Here is a 16,562-nt window from a genome sequence, read left to right as displayed (position 1 = left end):
AAAGACTGAATCTTGTCTATAAAGAGCGTATGATTCTAAAGTGGATGTAAGAGCCAAGCAAACTATGCAGAGCCGTATTCTCCAAAGCATATTCTGAGGAACTATGTTCATTAGTATTAGAAGAAAACAAAACAAAAAATAAAGTCAATCAAGGTTTGGGAGACACTGGACCTAACAGCCTTAGACAGGTTTCTTCACTCTAGGACTTTCAGTGCTTCCAACATGTTACTTTAGGATCTCTGGGAGGGAGGATCTAGTAGGACTCATTAACCAAATTTACTTCACTACAGAATTCTTGGTTATGGAGGAGCAGGATTAAGTAGGCCATGGAATACATTTTTAGGAATGTTGGGGTATAACTGATAAGAATAGTGAGAAACTCTGAGAAGAAATTTTGAAAAGGAAATAATGACTTCCAGCTTGAAGAAACTAGGGCAGATTTTATATAGAAAACAGCCTTTAAGCTGGGCAGTTAGAAATCTGGCATCAGAGAGAGAGCTGAATTCTATGATGCTCTGTGCAGGGAGTGCAGCCTCTTCAATTCTCAAAGGTTGGAGGTCAATACCTGACTGAGAAGCAGGGCGAGGAGTCCTGGGCTGCAGTTCTGAATTGGGGCCTGGTGCCATCATGGAAGATGACACGTTTCCACCCTGGGGTATCATAACAGTGGCAGGGCTGGTCATCCTTATTAATCCTAGAGAAAAAAAAAAAAATCTCTAGAATAGAGTACTGGAATTGACACAATGTTTGTTTTTAATGAAATATTTCAAAGATGTAAAAAGGTATAGAAAATTTTTATACCACCATCTACCTTATTTAAATGTAAACACTCTATCCTGCCTGCTTCATATATATATACAAATATATATAAGAAGCCTCCTACTCCTTCCCAATCTCATTCCATTCCCTCTTTCTTATCTTACATCTGGGATTAACAGTTTCAAGTTTTTATCTTTTCTACATATATAAACTGAAATATATTTTTTGAATGCTTTTAATCTTTGTATAAGTGACACCGTTTGATATGTATTGTTCAATTTTCCTTTTGACTTAATACTATTTTTTTGAGATTCACCCATCCTGACTATAATAGTGCCCCATTTTATGGAGTCAATATATCCATTCGCCTGCTGATGAACAGTAACTTTTTCATCCTTAGAATTCTGCAATGGCATGTATTTGTCCTGTATTCCATAGACATGTAAGAGTCTCTTTAGACTACATACTTAAAATCGATAGGTTTTAAAGTATGTTGCTGCTGCTGCTGCTAAGTCGATTCAGTCGTGTCTGACTCTGTGCGACCCCATAGACGGCAGCCCACCAGGCTCCCCTGTCCCTGGGATTCTCCAGGCAAGAACACTGGAGTGGGTTGCCATTTCCTTCTCCAATGCATGAAAGTGAAAAGTGAAAGGGAAGTCGCTCGGTCGTGTCCAACTCTTAGCGACCCCATGGACTGCAGCCCACCAGGCTCCTCCGTCCATGGGATTTTCCAGGCAAGAGTACTGGAGTGGGGTGCCATTGCCTTTAAGCATCTAGATATTGGTAAACTGCACTCAAAAGCGGTTATACCAATTTATACTTTCACTAGCAGTTTGAGAACTCTTGATTCACATCTTGCTAACTTCTGATACTATTAGATTTTCTAGGATTTATTAATAGCATCTACCTTTATAAGTGAAAACAACTTAAAATTATCCTCTGCTCTCGTCCTAATTTTAGCATCACGATGATAACAATTTCGAAGTGAGTTTGAAAGCATCTTTTCTCTTTTTCTATGCTCTGAAAGAATATGTGTATCTGTTCTTTAAATATTTAGTAAAATTCACCTGTAAAATCATCTGAGCCTGTGGTTATACTAGTTGATTCACAGGGAGACAGATTATTTTATTTCTTAAGTAGTTGTAGATTTTTCATTTGATATGTCTTACTAAGTCAGTTTCAGTTAAATTATACTTTCAAGAAACTTGTTAATTTGCCAATGCTTTCAAATTTATTAGCATAAAGTTATTCATAGAATATTTTTCCCATTCTTTCTAAAAACTGAGATATAATTCACATACCATAATAAAATACACCCTTTAAAGTGTACACTTTTTTTTCATTCTTTATACCGCTCATGCCTCTCTCTCTTATTTGTTTACTAGGATCAATAATTTTAGTTGTCTTTTCAGAGAAACATCTTTCGGTTTTGCTGCTCCATTCCATTAGGTTTTTTAATTCATAAAAGTGAAAGTGAAGTCACTAAGTCGTGTCTGACTCTTTGCGACCCCGTGGACTGTAGCCTACCAGGCTCCTCCGTCCATGGGATTCTCCAGGCAAGAGTACTGGAGTGGGTTGCCATTTTTTCTGCTCTTACCTTTATTATTTCCTTCCTCCTAAATTATTACTTTGCTGTTATTTTTCTCATTCTTATGTCAGACACTTGAGTCTTTTAATTTTCAGACAGCTCTAGTATAAGGTCTGCTCTAAATATCTGAGGAGTCAAATTTTCTAGTCTACATCTCACAATATGTACTATTTTCATTGCCATGTTATGTGCTCAGTTGTGTCTGACCCTTTGTGACCCCATGGACTGTAGCCTGCCAGGCTCCTCTGTCCATGAAATTTTCCAGGCAAGAATACTGGAGTAGGTTGCCATTTCTTCCTCCAGGGGATCTTCCTGACCCAGGGATCAAACCTGCCATCTCCTGCATTGCAGGCAGATTCTAAACCTGCTGAACCTATTCTCGTTATTTCCTTCTAAATATTTTCTAATGTCCATCTTGAATGCTTTTTAGAAAAAAATCACTGGGTATTTAGAATACATTTTAAAACTTCTAAAAATATGGGGTATTTTAGTTTTTTCTTCTTTTTGGCCACTGACTTAACTGCACTATGATCAGAGAAAATGATCTGTGTGATACCTGTATTTGGTATTTAGTGAAACTTGCTTTTGGAATAACATAATCAGTTTATACAAATGTCATTCACGAAAAGATTAAGAATTCTTGAATTATTAATACAGTTTCTAAATATGTCCATTATCTCAAACTATTTAAATTATATTATTTGAGCTTTCTTTATCCTTACTAATTTTTGTTCAATCCATCAATTACTATTGGAGGTGTGTAAGATTCTTCCTTAAGATTTGCTATCTACATGAACCCAGGCCATTTTTACTTCACATATTTGAAGCTAGTTTATTAAAAATACAAAAGTTTAGTTATCTTCCTGGATTTTTCCTTTTATATTACACAGTCATCCTTTTTATCTCTAGTAATGTTTTTTATCTGATAAAAATACTGTCATACTCCTTTTTCTTGGTTAATATTCACCTGGATTCTCTATATTCTTGTATCCTTTTAACTATGAACTGAGACCTTATGTTTTATATGATCCCTCTAAGAGTACATAGCTAAATCTGAATTGCTCAATCTGATTAATCACTTTCTATCAGTGCTTATAATCCACTTGCATTTATTGTTAATTACTGGTATATTTTATCATTTTATGATATCACTTTTTTTATTCTTTTTTTTCTGTGCTGTTTTCCTACTTCTCCTGAATTTTATTGGACTTTTTTTTCATCATGTCCTTCTTTTCAACCCCTCCGCTACTAGTTTAGAAATTATACCTTCTATTTCTATTATTTTAGTGATATTTTAAAAATGTCAACAGACATATCTAAAGGCCATGTATGATCATCATTATTACTAAGTTAATGTTTATTTACATTTACCCAATGTTTACCAATTATTTAGCTCACCATTCCTTCTTAGCTCTTATTTCTTCCATCTTAGGTTCAATTTTCTTCTTCCTGAAGTACATCCTTGAGCAGTTCAATTAGCAAGGGTCTGTTAATGGTAAATTCTCTTAGTCTCTTTAAAAAGGTCTTTAATTCACACTACTCTTGATACTATAGCTTTTGTAAAATTCTAGGCTGTTAATTTTCTCATCACTTTGAAAATATTATCCTCATGTTTCATGGCGTCAATGTTGTCACTGAGAAATTAGCTGTGGGTCTGATAATCTTCCCTTTGTAAATCACTGGTGCTTTATTTTGAATTGCTTTTAACATTCTCTCTGTTTTTCTGCTCTGCAGTTTTACAATTTTGTGTCTAGATGTGAATTTATTTTTTTTTGTAGGGCTCAGAATTATTGGACTTCTGAATCTGAGGACTCATGTCTTTCATCAATTCTGGAAAAATTTCAGCCATTCTCTTACTATTGTCACTCCTCAATTTCCTTATCTTCCTCTGGAACTCTTTTCAGGGATATATATTACGCTTTTTCATTTTATCCTTCACTTCTCTTGACCTCTTTCATATTTCCATCTATTTATTTATTGTCTGTTGCATTCTGGGTAATTTTTTCAAATTCACCTTCCAATTCAGCTGTCTCTAACTGGCTGAATAAGTTATTCACTTAAATAATTTTAAAATTTCTATAGATTCTATTTCCCCCCTAAATTCTCTTTGTGTTTTGATAGTGTCTTGTTCTCTTCTTAGAATTTTCATTATTTTAAACATGCTGATATTCCTATTACCTAGAATTCTGGAAAGAGGGTCTAATCTTAAATTTTATAAATTCAGAGAATAAGCTCGTTTATAACTGGCAGTTTAAGTATGAGAAATCTGCAATGGTTTGGGGTGAGAGCTTCAGTGGTTATTACCACTTTAGAACCACTTACTAACAGCTTTGCTGTTCCTGGGTCATTTCAATGACACATGTCCAACATGTATGAGGATAGAGAAGGCAATTCTATAACCACCCTTTCCCACACTCAACTGGAGCCCAGACCAAGAGAGACAAGTTTTGCCTTCAGCCTCCTGTGCCAAAAAGTGAAACTTTTTCTTATTTACCTTTTACTGAAACTATTGGCTTCATGAAGGATTCTGAATTCTAACTTCCTTCTTTATGTGGACCCAAGGCAAGGCCTCCTATTTTATCCCTCTTGGCCATTAAAACTCAAATCCCTTGGCTCCTGCAGCATCTCCTCAGGTGTTCTGCTGCTGCTGCTGCTAAGTCGCATCAGTCGTGTCCGACTCTGTGTGACCCTATAGACGGCAGCTCATCAGGCTCCTCTGTCCCTGGGATTCTCCAGGCAAGAATACTGGAGTGGGTTGCCATTTCCTTCTCCCTTCACGTGTTCACTGTTATTTAAATGTTCTTCTTTGTTCTTGCCCTGAGGATTTTTCCATATTGTCTTACAAGCTCATCTGTGCATTAAATGTTCTATTTAATTTTCAGATGTTCTGTAGCTGAGATAGGGCAGTTAGGCAAATGTTTACCTGTTAAAAATGGATTTGTTTCTTTGGAACCCCACCCCACTTTCCAAAGATGGTAATCGGATAGTAAGAAAGTTCTTAGGAAATAAAAAGAAATAGGTTTTCTTAGTCTACAATCAACTTCCTATCCCCAGAAATGCTTAAGCACATGCTGGCTAACATACTCAGGAGGGATACTGTAGAATACATTCTAGCACTATGTGGGAAGCATGACTAGAATCATGCTTCACAACTGGGGGCAATGTTGTCCCCTAAGGGATATCTGGAAAGGTCTGGAGATAGTTTGTTGGAACAACCAGGAGGAAGGTGTGATGGTGCTACTGGCCCCTGATAGGCAGAGGTGAGGGATGCTGCTGGACATCCTACAAGGCACAGGACAGCTCCCCATAGGAAAGAATTATCGATTCAAAACATCAGTAACGACACATGACTAAATGACTACTATGGTACCTCACTAATCTTGGGATTCTATGAAGCTATGAAAAAAAAACTGGCTATGGATTTTGTTTTCATTTCAAAAGACTCCTGCTTATCAGTCAAGTTTCTGTTGCCAATGCAAAGAGAATAAAGTAGTGTTTAGAATAATTTAGTCTAAGACATTCTAGATACACAATTCTAAAATTATTTATTATAGTTTTAAAGGTTAGTTAAGGTCTCTTTCCCTAGAAAAATTTGTTTTAACTAAATATTAAATTTTGTTTGCATCCACTGTCCCAACGGAAGACAGAGAAAAAACATTCTTATTTTAAGTATACTTGGCAGTAAAAAAAGTATCTAGGTGTTAAAATATTACTGTGACTACAGATCATTACTAATTGATTATTCTTGAAGCTTTATATTTTACCACAGTGTCCTTCATTAAACACCAATCTAATTTCAACCTAAAGATTTTAAGTTTCCTATATTGATAATGAATTACATACATCACTAAAATTTACACTCACTTTTCAGAGATACTTAGTAAATATGCCTGCTGTTTGCCAGATACTAGGAGAGCTTGCAATTAGTGTGCTGATGTTGGCTTAATGGAGTCTTAACATTTTAAGGTTGGAAGGGATCTGTAATATTGTTTCTTAGACATAAATATGTTTACAGGTAACTAAGGCCAGTAACTATTAAGACATCTGACCAGAAGTTGAGATTAGAACCCAGATTTCCTGAGTCTCATCCTAGGTCTGATCTTTCTTGCACTAACTATATGCAACTTGGCTATACTCTGCTCACTCTTCTGGCTCTTCAATACAGGCAACAGTGTTACCTATAATCTTTCATCAAGCTGCCTTAACACCAAATGCTCAGACTTCTTCAGAGAACTAAATTTAACTCCCTACTATAGGTTCCAGGTTGGGTATTTTCCATTTGCTATACAGTACTCCAAAACAGCCCAACAACACAGGTCCTGACACAACAGGAACTCAGTGAAGGTCTGCTGCACTGCTCAGGGCTCATCCATCTTCAAGCAAGAGCTCAAAAGATTATAGGGACTATTATCTCAGTGAAGAAACTGATGCATGGAGAGGTACAGTGACTCGCCTGAGGCAAACACTAAGTGGCAGTGCCAGCATAAAAGCCTAGTTCCAGTTCTCCATGGCCAAGTCTTCTGCTACAGTTTAGAAAAAAATGGCTTTATAAACTGAGCTTCTCTATTCTGCTGCATTTCTTCAAGAGCTACTGTGGTAGGCTGGAAGTGAATGATCGGGTATAATTTCACGTACTTAGATTCTCCTTCAGTCACAGCAGCTGTGCTTTTCTGGCTTATTTGAATAAAAGTTCCTACAGCAGAAAAAAAATCTGAAAGCTGCTGCTGCTAAGTCACTTTAGTCGTGTCCGACTCTGTGTGACCCCAAAGACGGCAGTCCACCAGGCTCCCCCGTCCCTGGGACTCTCCAGGCAAGAACACTGGAGTGGGTTGCCATTTCCTTCTCCAATGCGTGAAAGTGAAAAGTGAAAGTGAAGTTGCTCAGTTGTGTCTGACCCTCAGCGACCCCATGGACTGCAGCCTTCCAGGCTCCTCCACCCATGGGATTTTCCAGGCAAGAGTACCGGAGTGCGGTGCCACCGCCTTCTCTAGTGCAGTGAAAATAGCACTGACCTCGGGAGTCAGATTTGCCCACTGCTACTTGACCATGGGCAAACTGCTTCCTTTCTGTGAACTCCATAGTTTCCTCAGCTTAAAATGAGAGTACCAACTCAATTCTAACTTTCTGTGATTCACAGAAAGTTACAAAGGTAGCAAATTAATTTGTAACTCTCTCAAATTCTAAATACATAAAAACACATACTCTCCCACATACTTCTACAGATTCCACCTAAGCCTGCACAAACTCCTGGATTCTCAGTCACAGAGAAAGGTGACTCTTTCTCTTTTATAACATAGAAGGCTATGTGATGCTATAAACACCCTGAGGATAAAAGATGTTTTATTCAGTTCTACTTCCAACACTTAGCATAGGTCCCATCATACAATGAGAACTCAATAAATGTTTCCTGCATGGCTCAGGGCTCATCTACCTTTAAGTATGAGCCCCAAACATCGCAAAGACTATATATGCTCCATGGTCTGTGACTCTAGTCTCCTAAGAGTCTACATTCATGTCTTGTTTTCCTGAACCAATCAAAAGAAATGTGTCAGGAACCCCCACCTATCTTGCAGGACTCAAACGATCATACATTAGCAAATAAAGCCAAAAAAAGGAAACTGGTCAAATGTCATACAACTGAGTGGGAGATCTCACCTGGACCGCCTGCCATGGGAAATCCCGCTTCCATCCTAACTGAACTTCCAGCTCCCATGGGTCCATTCATTCTCACATCTTGGCTCCGGTTCTGAGCCAAAGCCAGGTTGATAGCACCTTCCCCTGAAAATGATAGTCAGGTTTAAAAGGAAATCATCAGAATAAGATGTAAATTTTGTTGAAAAACAGATAAACAAGAGCTTTAGTTTTATGTGTTTTTAAAGAATTATGCTAAGTTTACCACCACAAAAAGGGTGAGTCAATACTATACAGGCCTCTTTTCAACCTCACCTGAGCACGTTCACTTACATGAAGCACAAGAAGAACATAACTAATTCTCACAATACAGTAGATGGACAATCATTAATGATGTATGGTGTCAGCGGAAGCTTGGAAGGCTGAATATTTATTTTCAATCAACTCATCTTATATGTGTGTAGGAAGAAAATATTCTCAGAAAGTCTCAAATCCTGGATTACTTTTTGAGAATTTATGATCAGAAATTAGAAATATGAGTAGGTCTAACACAGAAAGAACATACAATGGCATGGGGACACTGTGATATTTGTAAGTAAAATACCATTTTCCTTTCAACAACTGCAATATAAAGAGATATGCAGAGGAGAAACTCATGCAATGAAGAGCATATACCCTGGCTACTAATCTACCTCTGAGATATGATAACAGCAACATTTGTATAGGGATTTTAATGCTTAAGAAACTGTATCTTATTTGAACCTCACAATAGCCTGGTTGGTAATGTCACTAGAAGTGTTCCAATTGAGTAGACTCTAGTGAAGAGGAACTAAAAAGCTGCTTGATGAAAGTGAAAGTGGAGAGTGAAAAAGTTGGCTTAAAGCTCAACATTCAGAAAACAAAGATCATGGCATCCGGTCCCACCACTTCATGGGAAATAGATGGGGAAACAGTGGAAACAGTGGCAGACTTTATTTTTCTGGGCTCCAAAATCACTGTAGATGGTGACCGCAGCCATGAAATTAAAAGACGCTTACTCCTTGGAAGGAAAGTTATGACCAACCTAGATAGCATATTCAAAAGCAGAGACATTACTTTGCCAACAAAGGTTCGTCTAGTCAAGGCTATGGTTTTTCCTGTGGTCATGTATGGATGTGAGAGTTGGACTGTGAAGAAGGCTGAGCGCCGAAGAATTGATGCTTTTGAAGTGTGGTGTTGGAGAAGACTCTTGAGAGTCCCTTGGACTGCAAGGAGATCCAACCAGTCCATTCTGAAGGAGATCAGCCCTGGGATTTCTTTGGAAGGAATGATGCTAAAGCTGAAACTCCAGTACTTTGGCCACCTCATACGAAAAGCTGACTCATTGGAAAAGACTCTGATGCTGGGAGGGATTGGGGGCAAGAGGAGAAGGGGATGACAGAGGATGAGATGGCTGGATGGCATCACTGACTCGATGGACGTGAGTCTGAATGAACTCCGGGAGTTGGTGATGGACAGGGAGGCCTGGCGTGCTGCGATTCATGGGGTCGCAAAGGGTCGGACACGACTGAGCGACTGATCTGATCTGATCTGATCTGAAAGTTAGAGGTAATTTATTTTATTTTTTTAAAAATTAGAATGACATGATGAAATTTATTTTTTAGTAAATATCATGTACCTAGAAGAATGTATGAAACAAATTCAGTTCAAAGAATAATTACAACGCAAACCTCACATAACCACTATTCACTTTAAGGAGCAGACTCCCTGTAAGCCCTTTGTGCTCCTTTAAGATCACATGCTTTTCCTTTCCCGCTGGAGTTAACTACTAGAGTTAGGGGCAATTTAAACCTCACTTAATAAAAAGACCTCTGAAACAAGTTTTGGGATGCTTCCTGAGCTTAAACCCAAATTTTGACTATTCTTACTCTGGTAGACAGCACCACCTTGTGGACAGAAAAAAGTATAGCTAGCCTGTGGTTGAGGATTTGAAAGGCTGCATTCACCATGCTCCTTACTGTTTTAGGAGAAGATGACAAAGAATGAAGCCAATGAAGGCACAGCAGTTTTCTGTCTTGTCACGATATAGGTCAGCTAGATAAACAGATAAAATATGAACTATTGTGACCAGGCAGATAGCTTGGTAATAGGGAACAAATATCCTAACAATAAGTGACCAATCGCCAGGGGCTATACAATGTTCTAAATTGCCTATGGGAGTTAGGAATAAAAGAGAAAAAGAATACAGATCTTGAGGGTTTCCACCAAAGGGAAAGAACTATTAACATACTAAATTTGTGAAGACATTCTAGGTGGAAGAACTTTTGTTTTTGAAATGGACAACAGATCATAAAAGTGGCTTGTGGCTGTTACTAACAGCTCAGATGTGGTCCTTTCCAGTCTCTCTAATCTCAATTCAAACTAGTCTCTCTTTCAATAACAAGGACTCAGGCTCAGTGGGATTTTTTACTTTCTTAGGCACACAAACCCACTTTTCACCTTAAGGCCTTTGTACAAGTTGTTCTCTCTGCCTAGAGCAGCTCTCCTGCACTCCTCACATAAACCATCTTCTCAATTATCCGTTTAAGATTAAGTGTCACAAGCCCCAAAAGTCTTCTCCAATCATTTTTTCCAAGGTCAGGTCACCCTTATCAAAACACCTTGTTACTTCTTCAGAGCACATTCTATGTAGTTATTCATTCACTTATTTTCTTGTCTGCCTCTCCTTTATGGGCTTCTGAGGTAGCACTAGTGGTTAAGAATCTAGCTGCTGATGCAGGAATGCAAGAGACATGGGCTCGATCATTCGGTCGGGAAGATCCTCTGGAGTAGGAAATGGCAACCCGCTCTAGTATTCTTGCCTAGAAAATCCCATGGACAGAGGAGCCTACAGTCCATGGGGTCGCAAAAAGTCAGACATGACTGAGCACGTACACACACTCCCCGTTATATCTGTTCTCCCAGGATAGTTATTAATAGTTATTCATAGTAACTCTATTTATTTTCATTTCCTAATTTAAAAGATAAATTTTATGGCCACCTTAATTATATCCTTTAAACACTGAACAGTACCTGGTGTACATAACAGGCACTCATTAGCTATTTACTTACTACATGATGAAAAGTCATCTTATCATAACCTTACAAAGAATCATAGGAGTTTTTCCATATGACAATTGCATTCCAGGAAAACCTCACGGTCCATAAAAATCTCACACTGAAAATAATAGGTTTCATGGGAGAAACACTGTTGAGGCAAACTCAAAACCCATGCGACTTTGTAACTAGAGCTCTAATGAAAACAAAAATTGGTGTAGGCAACACACCCGAACACTAGAGTGGAAATGCCTGGTTAAAGCTGGGAGAGAATGCAGATGCAATGGAGCTTTGAGCTGGTGGGGCTGCCCTCCAGGTGGGCATGCTACTGCTAAGTCACTTCAGTCGTGTCCGACTCTGTGTGACCCCATAGACGTCAGCCCATGAGGCTCCCCTGTCCCTGGGATTCTCCAGGTAAGAACACTGGAGTGGGTTGCCATTTCCTTCTCCAAGGCAGGAAAGTGAAAAGTGAGAGTGAAGTCGCTCAGTCGTGTCCGACTCTTAGCGACCCCATAGACTTCAGCCCACCAGGCTCCTTTGTCCATGGGATTTTCCAGGCGAGAGCACTGGAGTGGGTTGCCATTGCCATCTCCAGGTGGGCATGGGAGGAAGTAAAGTTCACAAGCTGAGAGCCACGCAATGCTGAGGGCGTACTTCTGGGGAAGGTACATGAGTGTAACTTCTCATTCTCAATTTTCTGAAAAAAAAAAAGCTGAAAGGACTCCCAGCCATAAAGCAACAGATCAAACGGTTTATGGACAATTAACCTTCTATTCCTACTATTCTAACTCCCTTTGCCCTGGAAATAAAAATAATGTATGAATAAACACAATTTCCATACTATACTACTGTTATTTCCCTATTTGCAAGCTGCACATAAGTTAGTTGTTGTCAAGGAAACACACATAGAAGAGAACACTACTGGCTCTCCAACCTGCTGACTGGGGTTGGAAGACTATGACCCATGGGCCAAATCAAGCCTGTTGCCTGTTCAGATAAATAAGTGTTACTAGAACACAGCCACATTCACTCATTTACATATTGCTTTGACTGTTTTTTGCACTATAGCAGCACAGCTGAGTTGTCTTGACAGAGATCTTCTGGCCCACAGAGCCAAAAATTTTTACTCTTTGACCCTTTACGGACTCCTACTTTAAATCAGAATAAATTTACAGAGGAGTCACAAAATGTCCTCAAAAGAGATGTCTCCTCAACTCCCTGGCCAAAACTCAAAAGAAGGGTACAAGGAGTGTTCTTCAATGGAGAAAAGACTGTGTGTCCTTGGGTGTAGGACAGCCTGTCCCTCCAGCCCTGCAGCAGACACCACAATAGTGGCAATACCTTCTCTTATAACCTAAAAGGCATGAGCCCGTCATCAGTTTCACAAAAGCAACAGCTGCTGCCACCACTTTCACTTTTGCCTGAATTCCCAGTGGATGTGGAAAGAGAAAAGGAGATCACCCAGGACATAGCTGTACTCCAAATGTTAAAAAAAAAAACTCTTTTCTGTAGTATGATAAACACTGCCACATGTAAATTTCATAATTTCTTATATGTTATCTATTTTGCTTCCATGCTGGTATTTCTATTTTAATTTATGGCTACAGGAATAAACAGGAGTCTTACTCTTTTGAAGACCTGTAGGAAATAGGAATGATTAAGAGAAGAAACTTGGGGTCATACAGACAGTGCATTCTGCCCCGCTCACCGAAGTTCTCAAGTAAGCTATGCGTCTGCCCTTTTGGCTTTCTGAACGTCACCAAGACGGTCGGCAAGAATAAGCACCTTACGAAAGGAGGTAGAAAGGGAGCCAAGAAGAAAGTGGTTGACCCATTTTCTAAGAAAGATTGGTATGATGTGAAAGCACCAGCTACGTTCAATACAAGGAACAGTAGGAAAGCACTGACCACAAGAACTCAAGGAAACAAAATCACATCTGATGGCCTCAAGGGTTGTGTTTTTGAAATGAATCTTGTTGATCTGCAGAATGATGAAGCTGCCTTTAGACAATTCAAGCTAATTACGGAGGATGTTCAGGGCAAAACCTGCCTGAGATTTCCATGGTATGGATCTTACCTGTGACAAAATGTGCTCGATGGTCAAAAATGGCAGACCATGACTGAAGTCACGTTGATATCAACGTGCTTCATCTGTTCTCGTGTGTGTTTTACTAAAAAACGCAACAATCAGATTAGGAAGACCTCTTATGCCCAGCACCAGCAGGTGCGCCAGATTCACAAGAAGATGATGGAAATCATGACCTGAGAGGTGCAGAAAAATGACTTGAAGGAGGATGTCAACAAACTGATTCCAGACAGCACTGGAAAAGACAGAGAAAAAGCTCGCCAACCTATTTTTCCACTCCATGATGTCTTCGTTAGAAAAGTAAAAATGCTGAAGAAGCCCCAGTTTGAAGAGGGAAAACTCACGGAGCTACATGGCGAAGGCAGTAGTTCTGGAAAAGTTGCTGGGATGAGACAGGTGCTAAAGCTGAACAAACTAATGGATACAAGCCAACAGTCCAAGAACCTGTTTAAAATGAAGACTTTTAATGGTGACAAACAAAAGATCTTATTTGTGGTTTAAAAAAAAAAAGAGAAGAGTGAGACACACTCTGCTCTCAGTGGAGAAAGGCGTTTCCTTTCTCCACTGGAAAACACTACCACAAAGCCCTTATAATTCAGGTAAATAGGTAACATAGACTATAAAATGTTTAGGGTTTTTAAGAAACTGCTTATATGTTTCTTATAAAAAAATGTATGTTGATGTGCTTATAAAACATAAACAACCTATATGATGTTATTAACAATAGCTGTTTGACTTCTACACTTCCTAAAAGTTCATCCTATATTTAATAGATTGCAGTGAATTAATTTTACTTTTCTGAATCCTTTTGGACAATCAAAACAAACTGGTTATTGTTTAAGCCACTAGTTTCTTATTTATCAAATTATGGAATTCACCTCATTTCTCAATCAATCTCTTAACAATCTGTTTGTTGTTATTGCTCCTTCTGGGGCACAATAACCTATAATCTTAACTGCACAAAATGTGTCTCACTCCTAAACATAAAATGTTGACCTTTCAGTTACTGAGGTTTTGTGGAACTTTTGGGTCCTATGCAAGCACAGGGTCAGAAGGGCTTGGCTGACGAGGGCAAGAGAAGGCTGGAATCACTCACTGGTTGCCACACTGTTTGCACCAACGCAGGAGGGGGAAAGAAGGTTTTAGTACGTTGGGCACCAAAAGACAGACGCTCCTCTGTGCTTCCTCATACTTGGTAGTTACCTCTCTCAGGTTTATCTCCCTCATCAAGGTCATGAGCTCCTTCTGAGTTCATAAAGGCAAAGCCCATATTCTGCTTATCATGTACTCCAAGAGCCAAAGCAAACTAGTGCTATTATATATGTGCTTCCTTTACTTTTATTCAGCATATGTTTATTAAAGACTTAACATGCACAGGCAAGTAAAGATGTAACAGTGAGCAAAACAAAATATCGTTTCTGCCCCTACTGGAGCCTGGAGTCCATGGGGGAACAAAACAATCATCAAAATAACTGCTCTAGTCGAAGTGTAAGAAATGATCAGAGCTGAAGAAAACCAGACTTTTGCAAGAGCATGTGAAAAAAGATTCTGATTCAGTCAAGGAGTTCAGAAAACACATCCTTAAGATCTAAGCTGATACTTGAAGGCTGGGTATATAACTAATGGAAAAGGGAATGGCAGGGATATCCATACAGAGGAGACACCAATGCGAAAGACCTGTGACGGGAAGAAGAAATGTATATTCAAGGAACCAAAAGAATGCTGAAGAGGCTAGAACAGACAGCAAGGAGGAGGGAGGAGAGCTGGACAAGATAAGACTAGATGAGAAATGTAAAGGTCAGACTATGCAAAGCCCGAGGTCACAATACAGAGTTTGGACATTATTCTGCAAATAATGGCCAGTCATAGCACGGTTTTAAGGTGTGTGTGTACCGTATTTTCATTTTTAAAAGATCATGCTGACAAAAACATCTGCAAATGAATACTACTACAAAAGGATTGTTCAGGGCCTCTGTTAGATAAATAAAAAATAAATACTAAATCAGGCATATTGGGTGAAAGGAAGCAGATGAAATTAGGTATTTTTTTAAGGTTTTTTTTTTTTTTTTTTAATGTGGACCATTTTTAAAGTCTTTATCGAATTTGTTACAATATTGTTTCTACTTTAAGTTTTGGTTTTTGGCCTCAAGGTATACGGGGTCTTAGCTTCCTGACCACGAATCAAACCTACACCCTTTGCATTGGAGGCAAAGTCTTTACCACTGGACTGCTAGGGAAGCCCTGAAATTAGATATTGTTTAAAAGACAAATCAGTCCTTGGTTAGGGTGCCAGTAAAACCAATGTTGGACAGACTGATAGCCAAAATCAGTCCAAGGGAATGGAGTCTGAGGCTATGGATGCTGAAGCATCAGGACCCAACGAGAGCCTCAACTCCTTTTTATACTAAAGTGCTACAATGTGAAGCACAGGTAACACGAGTAACTTGTTGTTCAGTCGCTGTCATATCTGACTCTTTGTGACCCCATGAACTGCAGCACACCAGACTTCGCTGTCCTTCACTATCTGACTTTGCTCAAACTCATGTCCACTGAGTCATGATGCCATCCAACCATCTTATCCTCTGCCCCCCTCTTCTCCTTTTGCCTTCAAACTTTCCCAGCATCAGGACCCTTTCCAATGAGTTGGCTTTTCGCATCAGGTGGCCAGAGTATTAGAGCTTTAGCTTCAGCATCAGTCCTTCCAATGAATATTCAGGACTAACGTCCTTTAGGATTGACTGGTTTGATCTCCTTGCTATCCAAGGGACTCTCAAGAGTCTTCTCCAGCACCACAGTTGAAAAGCATCAATTCTTCAGCACTCAGTCTTCTTTATGGACCAACTCTCAAATCCATACATGACTACTGGAAAACCTATAGCTTTGACTAGACGGACCTTTGTTGGCAAAGTGATGTCTCTTTTAATACGCTGTCTAGGTCTGTCATAACTTTCCTTCCAAGAAGCAAATGTCTTAATTTTGTACCTGCAGTCACCATCCACGGTGATTCTGGAGCCCAAGAAAACACAATCTGTCACTGTTTCCGCTTTTCCCCCAACTATTTGCCATGAAGTGATGGGACCAGATGCCATGATCTTAGTTTTTTCAGTGTTGAGTTTTAAGCCAGCTTTTTCACTCTTCTCTTTCACCTTCATCAAGAGGCTCTTTACTTCCTCTTAGCTTTCTGGCATTAGAGTGGTATCATCTGCATATCTGAGGTTGTTGATATTTCTCCCAACAATCTCGATTTCAGTTTGAGCTTCATTCAGCTTGGCATTTTTCATGATGTACTCTGTATAGAAGTCAAAAAAGTAGGGTGACAATATATAGCCTCGACGAACTTGTCTTTCAATTTTGAACCAGTTTGTTGTTCCATGTCCAGTTCTGACTGTTGCTTCTTGACCTGCATATAGGTTTCTCAGGAGGC

The 16,562-nt window shown here is 39.2% G+C and overlaps 1 protein-coding gene and 1 pseudogene across 10 annotated transcripts in view; one reads left to right on the top strand and one right to left on the bottom strand.

The window, feature by feature from the left end:
• The window catches only part of NCOA6 (nuclear receptor coactivator 6), a 96,397-nt gene that overhangs the window by 34,282 nt on the left and 45,553 nt on the right, over positions 1–16,562 (bottom strand). For 9 of the 10 annotated variants that reach the window (XM_027558747.1, XM_027558738.1, XM_027558740.1 and 6 more), the window contains 2 exons: positions 8,003–8,125; positions 566–694 (listed from right to left, as the gene is read on the bottom strand). In XM_027558747.1, the coding sequence (XP_027414548.1) occupies positions 566–694; positions 8,003–8,125 (252 nt within the window). The remainder of the gene's footprint in view (positions 1–565; positions 695–8,002; positions 8,126–16,562) is intronic. The other variant, XM_027558745.1, reaches the window with a different exon arrangement.
• Positions 12,705–15,235, top strand: LOC113903096 (annotated as a pseudogene).

This window comes from Bos indicus x Bos taurus, chromosome 13, assembly GCF_003369695.1.
Source record: "Bos indicus x Bos taurus breed Angus x Brahman F1 hybrid chromosome 13, Bos_hybrid_MaternalHap_v2.0, whole genome shotgun sequence".
NCBI classification, from domain to species: domain Eukaryota; kingdom Metazoa; phylum Chordata; class Mammalia; order Artiodactyla; family Bovidae; genus Bos; species Bos indicus x Bos taurus.
The sequence above is the reverse complement of the archived record's forward strand: the minus strand, read 5'-3'. Positions and strand labels throughout refer to the sequence as shown.